The 21,447-nt window shown below is 44.6% G+C and overlaps 2 protein-coding genes across 6 annotated transcripts; one reads left to right on the top strand and one right to left on the bottom strand.

The window, feature by feature from the left end:
• Positions 1-1,369: 1,369 nt before the first annotated feature.
• Positions 1,370-1,774, top strand: LOC132206947 (late histone H2B.L4-like). The gene has a single exon (XM_059642057.1). The coding sequence runs from the start codon at positions 1,394-1,396 to the stop codon at positions 1,772-1,774; it is 381 nt and encodes a 126-aa protein (XP_059498040.1). The 5' UTR covers positions 1,370-1,393.
• A 4,450-nt stretch (positions 1,775-6,224) lies between these two features.
• LOC132206859 (zinc finger protein 239-like) lies at positions 6,225-14,195 on the bottom strand. 5 transcript variants are annotated; one of them, XM_059641965.1, is made up of 4 exons: positions 14,067-14,195; positions 12,664-12,713; positions 8,654-8,754; positions 6,225-7,140 (listed from the first exon to the last, which is right to left on the bottom strand). In XM_059641965.1, exon 4 carries the CDS (start codon positions 7,039-7,041, stop codon positions 6,571-6,573), a length of 471 nt encoding a protein of 156 aa, XP_059497948.1. In that variant the 5' UTR covers positions 7,042-7,140; positions 8,654-8,754; positions 12,664-12,713; positions 14,067-14,195; the 3' UTR covers positions 6,225-6,570. The 5 variants fall into 5 exon arrangements, with proteins under 5 accessions (XP_059497948.1, XP_059497949.1, XP_059497951.1 ...); XM_059641966.1 differs by having other exon boundaries at positions 8,668-8,754; XM_059641968.1 differs by lacking the exon at positions 14,067-14,195 and adding an exon at positions 13,732-13,750.
• Between the last annotated feature and the right edge of the window lie 7,252 nt (positions 14,196-21,447).

The following is a 21,447-nucleotide window of genomic DNA, read 5'->3' as shown; positions in this document are numbered from 1 at the left end:
AAAGGAGCAATGGGCTGTGGATTGTCAGATGGAGTTTAATCTTGACAAACATGAAGTGCTACATTTTGTTAGGGAAAATCAGGGCAGGACTGGCAGACTCCAAATAAGCTCCAGGGAAGCCAAACCAAAGGGTCTTCGAGTACAGGTTCATAGCTCCTTGCAATGGAATTACAGATCGACAGGTCAGCAAAGAAGGTGTTTGATACACTTGCCTTTATTGGTCAGTGCATTGAATGTGTGGTTTGGGAGGTCATGTTATGAATGTACAGAACATTGGTTCAGCTTCTGAGAAAATGCATTCGGGTCTGGTGTCCCCTTAAAATGGGAAGGGGTTTTTAAACTTGAAAGAGTTCAGAAAATGTTTAAAAGATTGTTGCCACGGTTGGAGACTTGGCCTTTGGGGAAAGACTGAAGAGACAGGGTTTGTAGGGGCTTGTTTTCCATGGAGTGTTGGAGGCCGAGTGGTGACCTTCCAGAAGATTATAAAATTATGAGCAGCATGGATAGGGTGAATAATCAAGTTCTTTTGCCCAGAGTAGAGGAATCCATAACTCGAGGGCATGGGTTTAAGTGGAGAGGTAAAATGTTGAAGAGCAACCTTAGGTGGGCAACATTAGCTCGCAGCGAGTGATGCATAACTGGATTGAACTGCCAAAGGACGTGGTGGAGGATACGACAATTACAACATTTAAATGGCTTCTGGATGGGCACAAGATTTGGAAGGGTTCAGAGTGGTATCGGCTAAATGCTGGTAAATGGGACTAGATTAATTTACGATATCATTATTATGGTCGAGGTGGACCCAAGAGTGCTGTACATCTCTATGACTGTATGACAGGAACAGATTGTGAGAGAGTGATATTCATTCACACTGCATAAACAGACAGGGACGGATAGATAACTGCACTCGCATTTTCACATAGGAAAGACTGACAGATATTGGACAAAACTATCCTTCAATAAACCTGAATCTCTCAATGACACAAGTGTCCTGCGGAACTCAGAGAGAGATGAAATAAAATAATATTACACAGAAAGATTACTTTGAGTAGAACAAAACACACTGCCACAATTAAAATCACTCAGATACTGTGTTCAAGATATCATTAAATGACAATAACCAGTTGATTTGCGAGTGAGCTCGGAGTTTGTTCCGTGTACAGAATTTGGTTTGTGTCTCGCATTTCATTGAAGATCCTGATAGATCCGCATTGTCTCCATAAACTAACCAATCACAGCGAGGCTGATGTCATGCTCCGACATTCTTTTTAACTGTCCAATCATGAACAAGACTTTCCCCCATCCCTCATTAGCATTGCTGACGCGGTAAGGCTATAAAAAGCGAGCTCCGAGCCCGTTTTCGCTTATTCTGTGTCTGAAAGTGACCGTTACGATGGCAGATGAGAAGAAAGCGCAGGCAACTTCCAAGAAGGGCGCCAAGAAAATCATCAAGAAGGCGCCAGCGAAAGGCGGTAAGAAGAGGAGAAAGTCCAGGAAAGAAAGTTACGCCATCTATATCTACAAAGTGATGAAGCAGGTTCACCCCGACACCGGCATCTCCTCCAAGGCCATGAGCATCATGAACTCGTTTGTCAGCGATATTTTCGAGCGTATCGCGGGGGAGGCTTCCCGCCTGGCCCATTACAACAAGCGCAGCACCATCAGCTCCCGGGAGATCCAGACCGCGGTGCGGCTGCTGCTGCCCGGGGAGCTGGCCAAGCACGCCGTGTCGGAGGGTACAAAGGCGGTGACCAAGTACACCAGCTCCAAGTGAGACCCCACATTATGCAGAGAAAAACACATCCAAAACCCAACGGCTCTTTTCAGAGCCACCCACAACTTCGCTGAAACAGCTGAACCAACTTTTTGCAAATGATTTTCGGTATGTATTAGTAATGTCAGTCGGCTTTTTAAAAATAATGTAATTGTTTTAGAACTTGATGTGTGGTCCCTCATCTGCCCTTTATTTTAGGTTGCAGCCATACCCTGTCTCGTTTCCCTGTATCTGCAAAGAGCATAATTATCTCCAATGAATCATGTATCAACAACTTCCATTTTTTTTTCCCAAGTTCCTCTTTCACACTTGATGACCCCGGGAAACAAAATTAACATCGAATCCCTTTTTACAATCTACTTGCTGTTGTTAATTTTACAATGAACCGAGATAAAGCCAGAGCAGCTGCCGAATTGCGATAGCAAGTGTGAAATATACAAGGCTATCCTCGGGTCTCCGGTCTCTTTCGAGGGTTTGGGTGGCTCTGAAAAGAGCCTTTGGGTTCGCTGGAAAAGGGACGATTTGCTCAGCCGCCGAATCCATACAGAGTGCGGCCCTGGCGTTTCAGAGCGTACACCACATCCATGGCAGTCACCGTCTTGCGCTTGGCGTGCTCAGTGTAGGTCACCGCATCCCTGATCACATTCTCCAGGAAAACCTTCAGCACCCCGCGGGTCTCCTCGTAGATCAAGCCCGAGATGCGCTTGACCCCGCCACGGCGAGCCAGGCGCCGGATGGCTGGTTTCGTGATGCCCTGGATGTTATCACGGAGCACTTTGCGGTGCCGCTTCGCTCCGCCCTTTCCCAGGCCTTTACCTCCCTTCCCTCTTCCAGACATCACGCTTCTTCACTCCAATCGCTGCCGAATAAGACCCGAGGTGCCTCACCTTCCTTTTTTATATAGCCCGCCCCGACCTGACTGAGAAAGAGCTGACAGAGAGTGAGAGGCGGCCCGGGCAGGCAACTGAGTGACAGGCAGAGAAATGTCCAGCTCCGCCTCCAGCTAACTCCCGCCCCCAACTGGATCTGGAACTAAACCTTTTCTCCACAAGGGCAGTGAACACAAGGCCCGGCAGAAAACCTGCAGAATCAAGTTTCACGATGAAAGATAGTAAAAAGGCGGTGAGCAAGAACACCAGCTCCAAGTGAGACACCACATTCTGCTGAGATAACACATCCAAAACCCAAAGGCTCTTCTAAGAGCCACCCACAACTTCATTGAAAGAAGCTGAGCCATTGTCTCTATTACTGGTTTGCTTGAGCTCACAGGCTCCTGAGAAAGGGTAACTATGCTGAGCGTGTGGGTGCCGGAGCGCCGGTCTATCTGGCTGCGGTGCTCGAGTACCTGACGCCTGAAATCCTCGAGCTGGCCGATAACGCGGCCCGGGACAACAAGAAGACCCGCATCATCCCCAGGCACCTCCAGCTGGCCGTGCGCAACGACGAGGAGCTCAACAAGCTGCTGTGAGGGGTGACCATCGCTCAGGGCGGGGTGCTGCCGAATATCCAGGCCGTGCTGCTGCCCAAGAAAACCGCCGCTGGGGGCGCCACTAAAAAGTGAAGAGACCGTTCTTTAACCTGACAACCAAAGGCTCTTTTAAGAGCCACCCACAACATCAGTGAAAGAAACTGGACCCTCACCACAGCCGAACATGCCTTTCCTGAAAAGACAGAACTCCAGCCTTATTTTTCACATATGTAAGATTCAGTTTAACGTAAATTAAACCAGAACTTTCACTGTCCCTGCACCCATTTCACATCCCACCCATTGGTTTGTTGTCCATTTTATCAGAATCCCTGCATCCTTCTGAAGTTAGCTCCATTTCTTTTCCTTGTTTCCACCATAGCAGTTTTAGCAATCTCAAAACTCATGCTATGATCTGGGATCCTGTGCACAGTCAGATATTCAAAACAAAAACTGAATTTATCCCTGCACCATCAATACATTTGTCCCTCACATGGCCATTTCAGCTCTCCCATCATAATTCTGACAACAACTGGAGTAGAGTTATATATAAATAGGGGAGATTATATCAGGGAAAGCTTTGTCTGAATAAATACTTGAAGCATATCCAGGTTAGGTCAGTTAAACCATTGTGATTCTGGGAAAGTGCATTGTGTTTTTTACAAATGTTGCATAAATTAACAAGTGATCACTGACCCGATGCACACCTTATTCTCAGATGCATCCCATTTTCCCTGCATCTACAGAGAACGAGCAAATTACACACCAGAGTGTCATTTTTCAGCTACTTGTGTGTTCAAGTTCCTTTTTAATACTCCATTAGTGCAGGAGATTCAAACCCTGGTGGAATACGAACCCTGAGTTTCACACCCAGCAAACAAGTGTCCCATCCCTTGCCAGCAAGTAAAAGAAAATTGTTTCCCTCCGAGTTCTGCAAATACATTTTATATGTTTCTGTTTTTTTTATTAATTTTGTAACTCTCTGCAGGGGTCCTGCCTGGTGGTAGAATGCTGGAAATGAGGCTTTCTGCTGTCAGTGAGAGGCTTTCAAATTGAACCGAGATACACCAAAACAGCTGCTGGACTTTTCACCACCAGCAAAAACACGATGTGACCAGGGCAATAACAACATGAAAAACGTGACAGGAAGTAGGGATTAAATTAAAATGGAGTTGGAGGGCTGTTTGAGCTTTATTCATTTTGCAAGCTGCTCTCTGGGAGAGGGAGGGATTTCTTCTGTAAAAATCCACCTTAAGTCTGGTACGCAACCAAGAGTTTCACTCTGCTTCTGACAGTCTTTGCTCCTGTGAGTAAATATGGGGTAAATTATTGAACAACTAGAGTATCAGGTGGAATTGAATTTCATTTATTATTTTATACTGGATGACACTTTATTTCCACATCTTCTGGTACATTGGGTGACAGTTTAATTGTGTGTCTGACTATCTCCACTTGAGATTACTCTTTTAATTTGGTTAATATGGTGGTCAATCATGTGACGCTGCAGAGATTCTTCAGCAAAATCAAAAAAAAATTGTAATTACACAAGACGAAAACAGAGAGAAAAACAATGCTCCCAACCTATTTCTCAACAGCACTATTTGGTCCCTTGAGCCTGCTCTGCCATTGTCAGATCAGCCCTGATTCTGTACATTCTTCACGGCTGCTTTCCTGTAATTTTCTCATAATTCTTCATCAAGAATCTACATCAGCCTTCATTTTAGACTAGGCCCGACTTTGCCTCCCTGTTCTGTGGCAACAAGTTCCACAGGCTCTCAACGCTCCACAGAAGAAATTCCTCCTCATCTGTCTTAAATTGGTGGTGGCCCTATGTTCTGAGACAATGCACTTTGGTCTGAGATTCTTCCAGCAAGTGAAAAATCCTCTCAACATTTACCCTTTCAAGCCTAATTTAATACGTTTCGTCACTTCTCATTCTTCTGAACTCCAGTGAATAGACTCCCACGAAGTTTAGCCTTTGCTCACATGACAGTCCCTCCATACAAGGGAATATCCTGGAGAACATTCTCTGAACGACCTCCAATAAAATAATATCTTTCATTCCGTAAGGGGGCCAAAATTATTCGCTGCATTCGAGATGTGGTCTCACCAGCCCCTTGTACAGTTGCAGGAAGACATCCCAACTTTACTTCAAGAGAGTTGGAGATTTGAAGTGACATTGTTCCACAAGCCTTCCTGATTACCTGCTGCAACTGTGTGCCCACATTTCTAAACACAGGTTTAAATCCAGAGAAATTACATCAAATATTAAATCTCTAAATTATATCTGAAATGGTTTGGCCCAAACACATCCTGTGAACTATGGAATTTTCTTTCATGAATTCTCCGAAATTTGAGAGTATAAACATTTTCCGCTTCTAATACCTTCACAGCTCAAACCAAACCCTCCTCAGAAGTTCTACTCAGGTAACTTTTTGTTCTTTTGTTTCTAGTGACTTATTCTGAGCTCTATATAGTAGACAGGCTAAACTTGATTCTGATCTTAGTCCTATCTCCAAACTAAACAAAATACCTTCTAAGACAACAAAATGTGAGGCTGGATGAACACAGCAGGCCAAGCAGCATCCCAGGAGCACAAAAGCTGACGTTTCGGGCCCGAAACGTCAGCTTTTGTGCTCCTGGGATGCTGTTTGGCCTGCTGTGTTCATCCAGCCTCACATTTTGTTGTCTTGCATTCTCCAGCATCTGCAGTTCCCATTATCCCCAAAATACCTTCTAACCTTGGGTTTATAAAGAAAAATCAATCCTTGATTACTCTGAACTGAAAACAAGATGATGTCCTTTGATGTTTGCTCATCCATTGCAAATCAACAAGAGTCTAAACAATTTCCCATTCACTCCACATGGGGCTCCACAGCCACTTGCATTCTGAGCAGTGCTGGAGGAAGGTCACTGTTTCACAAGGATTCACACTTTTTCTTTCAAAGAAAACTTTCAGAAAATGAACCAAATTCAGTGTCACTATTATAAAAGCCAACTTCCAAACTGGAATTTATATAAATTATACATCCTTCATCACAGCAGTTACTCAGGATCTCACTGACATTTCAGCAGTTTTCATAACTCAATGAACCCCTTCCCTGACACAGAGAAAGTGAACAGCCTCTCCCCAGTGTGAACTGTCCAAAAGGTGGCAGATTCAGTGAATCCCCTCACTCAGCTTCTCCACAGGCAGTCTGCTGATGTACAGTCGTTTATGTGAATTGACTCAACACTGTCCTACAGTAGGAACAGGTAAACACTCTCTCATCAGTGTGAATTCACCAATGTGTCATCAAGCTACATGTGTCAGGGAATCCCCCCCCCCACACTAGGAGCTGGTGAATAGCCTCTCCCCAGTATGAATTCGTTGATGAGTCTGGAGGCTGGAAGCCAAAGTGAATCCCTTGCCGCACGTACAGCAGATGAACGGCCTCTCCCCAGTGTGAACTCGCTGGTGTATCAGCAGGTTGGAGGAATTAGTGAATCCCTGCCCACACTCAGAGCAGGAGAATGGTCTCTCCCCAGTGTGAACTCGCTGGTGTCTCTGCAGGTGGGATTTCTGACTGAATCCCTTGCCACATTCAGAGCAGGAGAATGGTTTCTCCCCAGTGTGACTGCGCCGATGAATTTCCAGTTCAGTCGAGGATCTGAATCCATTCCCACAGTCCCCACATTTCCACAGTTTCTCCTTGTGACTCCGTTTATGTTTCGAGAGGTCAGATGATCGGCTGAATGCTCGTGCACACACGTCACACATGTACAGTTTCTCACCGCTGTCAACAGTGTATTCTCCTTCCATGTTCAAAACCCAACGAGATTCAGGTTACACCAAATTGGGACACTCTGAAATCCTGATCGGTTGCAGTTTCCCGACTGTAAATTCTCTCCTTCTAATATCCTGTGGAATTGATTTAGAACAGAATTAATGGAAGTGAGAGTCTCCCCATAAAAATACAAAGTCATGCATCTGTCCCAGTATCGCATTTGGCTCCATGTCAAATGTATGAACACAACGGCTAACATTTGAACTATCGGGCCCTCCCGCCTGTTCCATCATTCAATACGACGATGACCGATAAGATCATGTTTTGAATTTCTAGTTACACCCAATAACTTTTGATACCCTCGCTGAACAAGTATCTACAAGTATCTACCCACCTCTGCCTTAAAAATGTTCAATGATCCAGTCTCAGAGATACTGGGAACTGCAGATGCTGGACAATCCGAGATAACCAAGTGTGGAGCTGGATGAAGGGTCAAGGCCCGAAACATCAGCTTTTGTGCTCCTAAGATGCTGCTTGGCCTGCTGTGTTCATCCAGCTCCACACAATGATCCAGTCTCGACTGTCTTTTGAGGCAGAGGGTTCCAAAGTCACACTAATCTTGTATAAAGAACTCCTCTCATGATAAAGCCATCTTCCCCCATTCTGGACTTAGCCTGAGGAGAAAATATGTCCACATTCACCTTGTCAAAACCCATTCAGGTTATTAAACATGAGGCAAGTCACACCTCACTCTTCTGAACAAGTGAGCATTCCCCAGGCTGTCCAAAATATCCTCAGAAGACAACCCACTCTTCAGGGATAACAAGGTGTAGAGCTCAATGGACACAGCATGCTAAGCAGCATCAGAGGAGCAGGAAGGCTGACATTTCAGTCCTCGACCCTTCATCAGCCTTCCAGCTCCTCTCATGCTGCTTGGCCTGCTGTGTTCATCCAGCTCTGCACCTTGTTATCTCAGATTCTCCAGCATCTGCAGTTCCTACTATCTCCACTCATTCAGGTATCAGTCTATTGAATCTCCACCGCATTTACATCCTTCCTTCAATAATGAGACCAGAACGGCACACAGTCATGGAGGTGCGGTTTCACTTATTCCCTGTACAACTGAATTATCAAATCCTTACTTTGCTATTCGATTCCACTCATGATAAACAAGAACATTCCATGAGCCTTCATCTTCACTTGTTAATTATATCCCAATCTTTTGTGTATTTTACACCAGATCCCCCTGATATCTAAACCCCAAAAGATTCTGCACCTGTCTTCTTTTCTCATTTTTCCCCTCAAGCAAACAATTTCACATTTTGTTATATCATAGATCACCTGAAATATTCATTCAAAAAGGCTGCAAACTGATGTCGGGAAATTAAGTCTTCACAGCCACCTTTCCTGATAGCTTTGTAGCAACACAAAGTGTACCTACCATGACTTCATTTCCCTCGTCCAAGTCATTGATATAAACTGCAAAAGGTTTAGGTTCAGCAGAGCCCTGTGGCTCCCCACTCATCACATTCTGACAATCTGAAACACACCCATTTACGGATATTCTCGGTTTTCTATCATCCAGCCAATCCAGTATCCAGGCCGGTATGCACCACTAAACCAGTAGCTCCCACTCAAAACAGTCACCTTTTCCATGGTACCTTGTGAAATGCCTTCAGGAAAGCCAAGAACAAGAGATCATCAGGCTCCCTTTATCCACAGCACAAGTCACTCCTCAAAGAATTCCACTAAATTGGAGAAACACAAAGAAGTAATTGTTCCCTTAGATGAAGGGTGAATAACACTGGGCATCATTTTGCAGTGAAAGGCAAGAATTTTACAGGGGAATGGAGGAAAACATTTTTCACCTAAAGGGTGGTGCAAGTCTGGAATGCACTGCCTGGGACGGCCGTTGATGCGGCAAGCCTCACAACTCAACCTCCACTGCTCCAGGGAAGAAAAGCCCCATCCTTTCCAGCCCCATCCCACAGCCCAAACACTCCAATACCGGCAATATCCCTGTGAATCATCTCTGAACGCTTTCAGGATTCACAACTTCTTTCCCATAGCAGGGAGACCTGAACAGAATACAGTATTCTAACTATGTCCTGTACAGTCGCAATATGACATCCCAACTCCAATAACTCAATGCAGTGACAAATGAAGGCGAGCGTACCAAATGCCTTCTTCACCACCCTGTCTACCTGCAACTCCGCCTTCAAGGGACTTTGCACCTGCAACCCTAATCCCCTTGTCCAGCTACACTCCCATGGGCCCGACCATTAACTGTCTAAATCCTGCCCTGATTTTCCTTATTGAAATGCAACACCGCTCATTTGTCTGAACTCCATCTGCCACTCCTCAGCCCACTGATCAAGATCCCAAACTACTCAGAGAAGATCACCTTCCTCACTGTCCATACACCACCAATGTTGGTGTCATCTACAAACCTATGAGCTATACCATCACATGCAAATCATTTGGATAATTACTAAACGCAGTGGACCCAGGACTGATTCTTATGGCACACCACCTGGTCACAGGCTTCCAGTTCAAAAGACAACCCTCCACCACCACACTGTTTCATACCCTGAATCCATATTTGATTCCAACTGGCTAGTGCTTCCTGTATTCCATGTGATCTAACCTTGCTAACCAATCTACCATGCGGAACCTTGTCAAGTGTTTTGCTGAAGTCCATATACACAATGTCTACTGCCCGACCTTCAATCTTCTTTGCCACATTTTCAAAAAAAATAACACAACTGACAGACTGGGACACGATTTCCAATGCACAAAGCCATGCTGGCTCTCCCTAATCAGTCTTTATCTTTCTAAGCACATTTAAATCCTTTTGTTCACTTATTTCTTCAGTTTTTTTTTCAAATTCATGCAGAGGTGGTGGGCGGCACTGGCTAGGCCAGCATTCACTGTCATCCATAAACTGCCCAGAAGGCAGTTAACAGTCAACATTGCTGTGGGTCTGGACACGTAAACCAGACCAGTTCAGGATGGCAGCTTTCTTCTCCAGTGGACCTTAGCGAACCAGATGGTTTTGTTCCGAAAAATCAGCAATGGATTCTTGACCATTGTTCAACTTAAAGCCAGAGTTTTATTCAATTCAATTTCTACCACCGGCCATGGCAGGATCTGAACCCAGGTCCCCAGATTAATAGTCTGGTGATAATACCGCCAAATAATTGATTCTCATTCCCTCCATGACAGATCACCCTAACTGGCCTGTATTTTCCTGTTGTCTGCCTTCCTCAGCTCTTCAATACAGAGGTTGTGTCTGTTGTTTTGCAGTGAGACAGAAACTTTCCAGAATCTGATGCATTTTGGAAAGTTAACACCCATGTTTCTGAAACAACTGCAGAATATTTGTTCGCCAAGCCATTTCTTTTGTTATACACTGTCTGGAGTGTTAAGCGACCCAATCTTCTGTAGTGTCCAGCTCCCTTTGACAAATTCACGCTGGAAGTTGTAGGGCCCAGCTGGCTTTGAAAGGACTCGGGGTAAACTCAGCCACTTCTCATTCATCACCACTCCAGCTCAATGTGATACAAAGACTTACAAAAGCTAACTGGAAAAAGCCCCTGAAGACGAAAGAAAAGGGCAAATAATAGGAATCACTGATTTGCTTTTGGAGAAAGGCCAGCACAGGCATAATGGACAGAGTAGCCTCCTTCTCCACTGTAATCAGTGATTCTGTGTGACTCAAATAATAGGAACCCATAGGCCACAATATGACCACCACCCACCCTGTTAGAAATGGCCTTTTAATTCATCAGTGTGTGTTTCTTGACTTGGTTCTGGGAGGAAGGCCGAGATGGAGTTGAGAAATGTATCAGCCATGACTGACTGCAGACTCTGGTTCTGCTCCTCTGTCTTATGGACTTATCATCAAAAGAGCAGCAAAATACCGTAGCTGCTGCTGCAAGTCTGAAATAAACAGAAAATGCTGAAAAATCACAACAGGTCAGGCAGTATCTGAGGACAGAGAATCGGTTAATGTTTAGGGTGTGCAAGTTACAAAAAAGATAGAGTGCTTTTCTGAGATTAGAGAATTATACAGAAAATGGGTCTCTAAACAGCTGCAGATTTCAGGCAGTACCAAAAATGGAAGCATGTACTGATTGGTTGCATAATTGAAATCCGTAGGCTTGTTGTGATGTTTTGGCAATGAGCTGGAAACAGCCAATTCATAACCCGAGCAGCCAATGCAATTGTAAAAAAATGGACGGGTCATCAAGGGTATATATGAAGAGGACAATTGGAAAATCGGCAGAGAGCCAACTGCCATCTGACAAATAAGCACCCAGCTGACACAAGAAATCACGAAGCTGTCAGTGAAAGCGCCATCAGATCCACAAAAGGTATCACCACGGCACTTCCAGCAAAGAGTCTTCACTGAGAAAACATCCTTGACAGCAGAATGAGCGGTATAAAAGTGTATATGGCATGAGATGAACAGAAGGAAGAGCGTTCCAGAGACAGATTCTATGCGAACTTGGAGAGATTATGTTTTAATTTATTATTCTTATTCATTGGGCTTATACTGCATGGGACTTGTGTTTCTTTGGACAGCATGCCAAGAGAATTCAGTTCAGTTAGGGAATAGATCGTGCCTGGTGTATGGGGTGGGGTGGGGGCAAAAGTTGTTCTGTTTGTCAGTAATTCTGACAATTTGGTTATTGTTAGGGCTAAATAAATAAATTGTTACTTTTACTTGTGACTTCTCCAGTGGAGATCAGGGATTTCTTTTCTTTGAACCAGAGACTGCTGGACATGCATATGGTCACAGAAAATTGGGGGTGCATACATGAGGATCAATGGTCGGCACAACATCATGGGCTGAAGGGCCTGTTCTGTGCTGTACTGTTCTATGTTCAATGTTCTATTCTTTTAACAGATTACAAAGCAAGCTTCTCTGGGTGTTAAGGACACCATTAGAAATGAACCTCTACTCCCACAACATCAGATTGGGGCTTGAGTTTTGGGTTAATTAACTGAACGTTCGACCCTCCACTGCTTCATAACACCCTACTCCTGAAATCTATGCAATGATCCATAAAGGGAAGCATCCCTTATATGCTCTTAACTGCATGAATTGATTTGTCCTGCTATATTTTTCAGGAGTATGTGGATGAGCACACAAGATCCTTTTGCTCATTTGAGCTTCCTAACGTTTTGCCATTCATTGAGTACACCCTTGTCTTGTTCCTTCTGCCAAAGTGCATCACCTCCCATTTATCAGGGTTAAACTGCAACTGCCACTAATCTGCCTTCTGACCAATCTGTTCATATGTTCCAGTCACGCAACACCTGTCTCCTCACTGTCAAACACCCGACTAATTTTAGTGTCATTCACAAACTTAGTCATCATCTCTCTCAAGTCTTATCTACTTCACGTACAAATATCACGAAAACACATTGATCCCTGTGGTATGTCACAGCACACTGCATTCCAGTCACACAAACTGCCTTCTACCATCGCCCTCTGTTTCCCAGTACTGAGCCAATTTTGGGTCCAGCTTGGCAAGTTACCAGGCATCCCATCAAGGATTGATTTCAAAGCGACCGTATGCATCATCCCAGATATAACTGGCACTCACCAAAAACCTCAAAATTGTAAAAGAATGGTCAAAGTTACTCACTCAATAATTTCACCGTCTGCAATTTGGAAATCTCCCGCTGGAGCCGGCACCTGCAAAGATATCAGAAACACCAGAATCAGAAAAATCCCACATTTGAGGAAATTCCCCACAGAGTGGGCGATGGCTTTATCAGAACGGTTTGAGGGATCGGGGATTTTAGTTGCAAGATTGCATTCAAAAAACTCATTGCCCCAAAGTGAATAAAAGGACACAGCGGGGTGATAACAGTATAAAAGTTACAACAGTCGTCGAGGTCCACACACAAAGAAAAAGGCCCTTCAGCCCATTCAGGCTGTGCCAGTCAGAAACAATGACCTCACCGCTCACCACTTGTCCAGTACAAGACAATCTTGAATCTAACAGAGTTATGATCAATGTCTACAACTGATTCCCTCACTGATATTTCAACTACTTGCTCAGCTTCAATTACCTAAAACTAAGTCCAGTACCATTCCCTCTCATGTGGGATCTTCTCAATACTGGCTTCAAAAGCTGCCATGGATGCATGTTAAGAATTCCACTTCCTCTAAACATTTCACACTATGACTACCCCAGTTGATGTTTGGAATAGTTCTTGCACCAGTTACTTCATGCGTCATCAATACAGTCAGAGAAACTAACATCAGGGGAAGGCCATTCAGCCCTTTCCTACAGCTTCAACATTTGAATGATCATGGCCAAACATGCAACTTAGTACCCTGTTCCTTCTTTCTCTTTGAACACTTCAGTCCTATGTTTTGGCCTCAACTGTTTGCTGTGGGAGAGAATTCCACAAGCTCACCACTCCCTGGGTGAAGACATTTATGTTCATCTTAGTCTTTGGTCCTACACTGCATCCTTCAACCTCGAACCTTGGTTCTGGACCCCCCCCAGTCATTGGGAACATCTTTTCTGCATATATCTTATAGGACTCTAAATTTTATACATTTCTATCGGATGCTCCCTCAGTCTCACAATGACCCTGTGCAATTCCAGCACAACAGTCTTGCTTCTGTATTCAAATAATCTCACTGTGAGGGCTAACATACAATCTGCAATCTTCACCGCCTGCTGTGCATACATGCTTACCTTCACAAGCTGGTGTCCCTTCTCAAATCCATAACCATTCAGATAATAAACTGGTATAACAAGGTGTAGAGCTGGATGAACACAGCAGGCCAAGCAGCATCAGAGTTATCCTCATTGTAAGCAATTGGTGGTAAACTCCTTCCAGTCAGGAACAATGTTGCCCCCTAAAAACATGGCGGCACCGCGAGCGCATTCCCCCAACAAACATTGCCGCCGCACCTGCGCCCCACCGCCCGTCATTATCAAACGAAATGGCGGCCATCAATTCAACTTTAAACTCCGGCATTGGCGACAAACGGAAGCATCAGAAGGTCGTGCTGGGGTTTACAGCTTACCGAACATCTTTACGAAGCTTTTCCGTCCATATGCTGAATGCAGCGGCCCCGTCGTTCTGTCCGTTTGTTAGCGGTCCAAGAGCCGCCTGAACCAACGCTCCTCCATCGCTATCACCCTGCACAAAGTCGTCACACATGGCACTGCGCCGGCGCACATTTTCCTGTCCTGTGACTAGGGAACATTTAATGCTCTTTGGCATTCTGGGTAGCTGTGCCGCCATTGACTATTGTACGCACAGGATGTTACTTGGCTGGTTCTGTTAACTCAGTTAACTGTATGATTTCCAGTTCTAATGTTTCTTTGAGGGAAATGGCATATGTGCCATTCTGATTTGTTTTCTCATATAACAAACGCATAAACATTCAGTGCATTCCAAGTGAGGCCTGAATAGTTCCTTGTATAATTGCACAGAATTCGTTGCAAGCCTCAAACTCTCACTTGTTTGATTTTCTGTGAACAGATAGGAACTGCAGTAATGGAGAGAAGCAGAAGAGTTGGGAGTCGGAAGAAATCTGGGAATTGTGGAAGGAAACAGTAGATATGGATTTCACCCCAAAGAGGAATGGACGTGCGTGTGGCCAGCATTTACAACTTTGGGACAGCAGGAGGGGCAAAATAAGAGAGAAAAAAATTGTGTTCTGAATTTCTACCCTGTACTGAGAGTGATGTCATTTGCAAACTCCTTTTATTTGAAAGTGAAAGTTTATAGACGTTTATCTCAAATCATTACATTAAGATATGACAAAGTCACTTAAATTCATCATGACCGACATAGCTTTGAGATAAATGGAGAACAGTTTAACCAGTTAAACAGCGAGGACAAAAAAAGTCCCACATTCATCAGCTTTTTGTTTCAGAGTTCCAGCATCTGCAGTTCTTTATTTTATTTAAGTGTTTTGTTTTCCCTCGGCTCCATTCTATATTGCATAACAACAAGACTGACTCAATAAAAAGGCAAAGTCGCCATAGTCCAACTGGAGTTTCAGGCTGCTCACTTAAATAAGGGGGTCGCCGCGAATCTGGCAATGGGGACGTTGCAAAGCAATGGTAAACTCAGATTTTTCAAGAATTAAGCCGACGATGCTGAGATCAGTCATCCAGCAAGCTGAGCTAATCGATCCTCCCGTCGAGACGACAGTCGGGCCAACAGTCAATTGTGCCTCAAGTACCCGGGATATTTGGCGGTGGGGACCATCTCTTCAGAGATAAAAGATCAAAGGGTCAAACCACTGATGAGGCCGTGTTAAACAAGATGCTGTAAAATCTTTCATCAGTAAGAAGGTTTTAAATTGATTGATATGTACGTGTAAATCCCCGAATTCCTGTCGTTGTTGCCCTGAGAGAAATAAAGGTTTTTTTGGGGGTAACATTTCTGGTCGGACAGTGCACATCAGTAGTGAGACCTTGTTCAGAATCTGTTTCTGTTTTACTTTGGAGTCAAACTGGTTTTTATTTCTCAAGCAGGAATTTACAAAACACCATTTTGACTGACTATCAATAGATTATTTGCTTTTTGAACAAAACTGAATGTCCCTGCAAATACAAATTCACCCCATAGATTCACGTGAGTGTGACAGAGAGAGAGAATGTTGGTCTATCACCTGATGTTGTGCGCTTTCAGACATTGTCCACCCCGGTCCAACACCACCACCTCCTCACCATCTGCTTGTGGAAAAGGAGAACAGTGCATGGGCGCAGGACGACGTGTGAATAGAGCATGCACGAGATCCACCACGGTGATGGACAAGCGGTTTCAGTCGCTTCTGTAGGACGATTAACAATTCGGGACGGCGTGGGGAGCACTGGACACGACGGAAAAGCTTCCTAACCATATTCGGTAAGCCGTAAATCCGAATACGACCCCACCACACCCTGCACCTTCCCTTACAACTGCAGGAAGTACCACATCTGCCCTCACACCACCTCCCTCACCCCCATCCCAGGCCCCAAGATGACTTTCCACATCAAGCAGATGTTCACCTGCCAATGTGGTATACCGCATCCGCTGTGGCTTCCTCTACATTGGAGAAACCAAGCAGAGGCTTGGGGGTTGCTTTGCAGAACACCTACGCTCGGTCCACAGTAAACAAATGTACACCCCAGTCACAAACCATTTGAACTCCCCCTCCCATTCCTGAGACGACATGTCCATCCTGGGCCTCCTGCAGTGCCATAACGATGCCACCCGAAGGTTGCAGGAACAGCATTTCATATTCCACTTGGGAACCCTGCAGCCTAATGGTATCAATGTGAATTTCAGAAGCTTAAAAGCTCCTCTCCCACCACTCCATCCCAAAACCAGCCTAGCTCGTCCCCGCCTGCCTAACCTGTTCTTCCTCTCACTTATCCCCTCCTCCCATCTCAAGCCGCACCTCCATTTTCCACCTACCAACCTCATCCCGCCCCCTTGATCTGCCCGTCCTCCCTGGACTTACCTAGCCCCTCCCATACTCTCCTCTCCACCTATCTTCTCCTCTATCCATCTTCAGTCCGCCTCCCCCTCTCTCCTTATTTATTTCAGAATCCTCTCCTCATCCCTCTTTTCTGATGAAGGGTCTCGGCCCAAAACGTCAGCTTTTGTGCTCCTAAGATACTGCTTGGCCTGCTGTGTTCATCCAGCCCCGCATTTTGTTATCTTGGAATCTCCAGCGTTTGCGCTTCTCATTACCTCTGACCACGACCTTCCAATGCTACCGGGTTTTTTTTTCACCTCTCCCGGAATTTATAGCTCGGTTCATTGCCGCCATCTTGATTTGAAATGAGGGGCGCAGAGGCGGCGGCCCGGTTTGCTCGGCAGTGCACGGGTCGCCGCCATCTTTTTAGGGGGCAATCTTGCTCATGTCTGAGGAGTTTGTGACCAATTGATCTGTATCGGCTTATGCGTGATTTTTGATTTGGACAAACTTGTGAGAGGGCACGTACATGGCAGGTGAAATGTAATGTGAATAAATTATTTTTATTTTCCCCACACACTTGCAACTCGTCCGCGACGACCAACTTTTCCAAACTGAACTTAATCCCGTTTGCCTGCATTTGGTGCATATTCGTCTCAACCTTTCCGATTGGTGAACCTGTCCAAATGCATTTTAAATGTGTAATTGCACACGCCTCTACCAATTCCTGCAGCATCTCATTCCATATATGTACAACGCACTGAGTGAAAAAGTTGCCTGTTTGGTCCGTTTTAAATCTTTTCCTCTCACCTTAAATTTTTGCCTTCGAGTTCTGAATTCCCCCACCTGGGAGAAGAGACTTTCGTTATTCACTTTCTTTCGGCCCTCATGAGGAAATGTCCCTGGCTATCCAGTCTCTCCTTAAATCTCAATCTTCCAGTTTCAATAATATCTTTGTAAGTCTACTTTACAGACAATCTGGTTGAATAGCATCTTTTCTATATTAGAGTGACTGAAATTGTATACTGTATCTCAAATGTGGCATTACCAGAGATTACACAGCTGTAAAATGACATCCCACCCCAATTTTCAATATTCTGACCAATGAAGGCAAGTGGGCCAAAGGCTGTCTTTACCATCCTGTCTACCTGTGTTGCCGCTTTCCAGGTAATATGTACCTGCATCCCTAAGTTTCTTTGTTTGACACCACTCCCAGGGCTCTACCATTAACTGTGCAAATCCTGCACTGGTTTGTTTTACCAAAAGGCAGCACCTTGTATACATCAGAATTAAACTCTATTTGTGATTCCTCGGCCTATTGGCCTAGTTGAAAAAGATCCTGTTGTTAAAAAAACACAGTTTCTGGAAAAGCACAGCGGGTCTGGCAGCATCTGTGAAGGTCCAGTGACCTTTCCTCCTGTTGTAGTCTTAGGTAACACTACAAGGTCCTGTTGTTGTCTTAGATAACCTTCAGTATCCACTCTACCACCAATGTTGGTGTCATCCGCAAACTTACTAATCATGCCTCTTACATTCTCATTTGAATCATTTTTTTATAAGCGAAACACAACACTGGACCCAGCACTGACCCTTGCAGTACACGACTGGTTGCAGGCCTTCGATCTGAAAAATGGCCATCCACCACTACCCTCTGTTTCCTACTGTCAGCCTAATTTTGTACCCAGCTGATGAGCTTCCCTGGATTCAACACCTTCCAGCCTTCATAACCCGTCTACCATGCAGAACCTTGTTGAACATCTTGATAAAGGCCACATAGGCAACATCGACCACTTTGTCTTCATCTACTTACTTGGTCACATGTTCAAAAAACACAGCCAAATCTGTGAGGACTGATTTCTCACACACCTAACCATGCTGATGATCCATAATCAGTCCTTGCCTTTGCAAGCGCACGTAGATCCTATCTCTCAGAATCCCCTCAAACAACTTATCATGGCTCACATTAGGCTCATTGCTTTGTAGTTTCAATATAAGTTTTTTGGTTTTTCATTGCAAACGTTTGAAATAATGCCACAACATTTGCCACTCCCCAGTCGTCTGGCATCTCACCTATGGCTGTAAAAGATGCAAATACCTCCACTTCAGGCTCACATTTCTTCCCTAGCTTCCCATATGTCCACAGAAGTATTTGATCAGGTCCTGGAGATTTATCTAACTTTGTGCATTTTAAGACCTTTCAAATGCCTTACTGAATTCCATATAAATGTGTTAAAGAAACTCCACCAAGTTCATGAGACATGATTTCTCATGCACAAAGCCATGTTGACTATATCTAATCATTCCTTGCCTTTCCAAATATATGTAAATCCTGTCCCTCAGAATCCAAAAACTTACCCATCATTGACAACAGGCACACTGGTCAATAGTTCCCTCGCTGTTCCGTAACATGTTTCTTCAATAATGGTGCCACATTAGCCAACCTTCAGTTTTCTGCTACTTCACCCAGGGCTATTGATGATACAAAATCTCAGCAAAGGGGCCCAGCAATCACTCCCCTGTCTTCCCACAAAGTTCTGGGGTACACCTGATCAGGTCCTGGGGATTGATCAAACTTGATGCACTTTAAGATGTCCGGCACCACCCCCTCTGTAATAGGAACACATTTTAAGCTATCACTATTTGTTTCTCCAAGTTCCCTCCCTTCCGTCCCCTTCTCCACAGTAAATACTAGCACAAAATGCTCATTTATTATCTTGCCCATCTCCTGCGGCTCCATACATAGGTGGCCTTCCTGACATTTAAGGGGCCCTATTATCTCCATCGTTACTTTTTCTTTAATCTTTGATCTATTTGAGGAATCTCTTTGGATTCTCCATACCCTACTTGCCAAATCTATCTCATGTCCCCTTTTTGTCTTCCTCATTTTTCTCTTGAGTATACTTTGACTGTCCTTATACTCTACTTGAGATTCACTTGAACGCTGCTGCCTGTACTTGACTTATGATTCCATCTTTTTTTCTTGACCAGAGCCTCAATTCCTCTCGTCATCCAGAATTCCCTATACAATACCAGCCTTGCCCTTCACAGTAACTGGAACTTACTGTCTCTGGATTCTCATTAGCTCATTTTTTGAAGACCACCAATTTTCTAGCCGTACCTTTACCTGTGAATATCCAGTTTCAATCAACTTTTGAAAGTTCTTCCCCAACACAGTCAAACTTGGCCTTCCTCTAATTTGAAACTTCAAGTTTTAGATCGGGTCTAACACTTCCCATAACTATTTTGAAATGCATAGAGTTATGATCACTGGTCCCAACGTACCACACCACTGACACCTCAGTCTTGCCTCATTTCCCAAAAGAAGCTCAAGTTTTGGTCCTTCTCTAATAGGTAAGAAAAATATTTTTGTCCACCCGTGACAATTTTTTCTCCCTCCAAGTCCTTAACTCTATATTTGGAGAGTTAAAATCCCGTACATTACAAGCCAAGTTTCCTTACAGATAACGGAGATCTCCTGACGAATGTACTTCTCAATTTCCCACTGACTATTGGGGGGTTGGGGGTGGTGCAGCTATACACCAGTGTCAGTAAGGTGATCACCACTTTCTCATTTCTCAATTTGACCCAAGTAACATCACTGGACCTACTCCCCAGAATATCCTACCTAAGCACAGCCATAATGTTATCCCTAACAAGGATTACCACTCCTCCTCCTTTCTTGTCCCCCTTTCTATCCTTTCCTCACTGGCACCTCCATAGCATATCCTTCCATGAGCACCTGAGCCCTGCAATATTAAGTTGCCAGTCCTGTTCATCTTTGAGTCATGTTTTTGTAATAGCTATGATATCCCAGTCCCATGTTCCCAATCATGGCCTGAGTTCATCTTCCTTACCTGACCGGCCTCTTGCTTTGAAATAAATGCAGTGCAATTTATCAGTCCTGCTCCAGACTGCTTTGACTGTTTGATTTGCTCCTTTTCTCAACTGCTCCAGCCTCGGACTGACATCTTTCCTCACTATTTCTCCGACACAATCGACATCCCCTCAAAAGAAACTCCCGAGAGGGCAAATCTGTGTTCCGTGTCAGATTAGATTAGATTCCCTACAGTGTGGAAACAGGCCCTACAGCCCAACAAGTACACACTGCCCCTTGAGAATCCCACTCAGCCCCATCCCTATAACACTACAGGAAATTTAGCATGGCTGATCCACCTAGCCTGCACATCTTCGGACTGTGGAATGAAACCAGAGCACCTAGAGGAAACCCGCGCCGACACAGCAAGAATGTGCAAACTCTGCACAGACAGTTATCCAAGGCCAGATTCAAACCCGGGTCCCTGGCGCTGTGAGGCTGCAGTGCTAACCACTGAGCCATTGTGCCGCTCAGGTGCAACATGTCCTTCTTAGACAGATCAATTGTACCCCAGAAGACATTCCGATGAGCCAAAAATGTGTTTCCTTCTCCCACACTCCAGCTCCTCAGTCACAATCATCTGCTCTATTTTTCTATTCTGACTGCCACTAACACATGGCACAGGAGTAAGCCACATATTATTGCCCTTGAGGGCCTATGCTCAGCCTGCTTCATAATTTCCTGCATTCTCGCTTTAGAAACTCATCCTTTTCTCTTCCTCTGTCGTTGGTACTAACCTGTACACTTGACCTTTGCTGTCTATATTTGTCATATGTTTCCTTCTTATTCTTGACTAAAACTTCAATTTCTGTCATCACCCAGCATTCCCTACACCTACCAGCCTTACCCTTCACGTTAACGTTCTGGAGATTCCAATGATCCAAAAATGTGATTCCTTCTCCCCTGCACCAGCTCCTTAGCCACGCATTCATCTGCTCTATCCTCCTATTCCTACCCTCACCAGCTCATGGCACTGGGAGTAATTCAGATATTATTCCCCTCAAGGACCTCCTTTTATATTCCTGCCTAACTTCAAATATTCTCTCCTCAGAATCTCATCCTTTTCTCTTCCTTTATCATTCAATCCAATGCATACAACAACCTCCTGCTGAC

The sequence above is a fragment of the Stegostoma tigrinum genome, chromosome 44 (genome assembly GCF_030684315.1).
Source record: "Stegostoma tigrinum isolate sSteTig4 chromosome 44, sSteTig4.hap1, whole genome shotgun sequence".
Lineage (NCBI taxonomy): Eukaryota > Metazoa > Chordata > Chondrichthyes > Orectolobiformes > Stegostomatidae > Stegostoma > Stegostoma tigrinum.
Note: the sequence above shows the minus strand (reverse complement) of the source record. Positions and strands in the feature narration are given on the sequence as shown.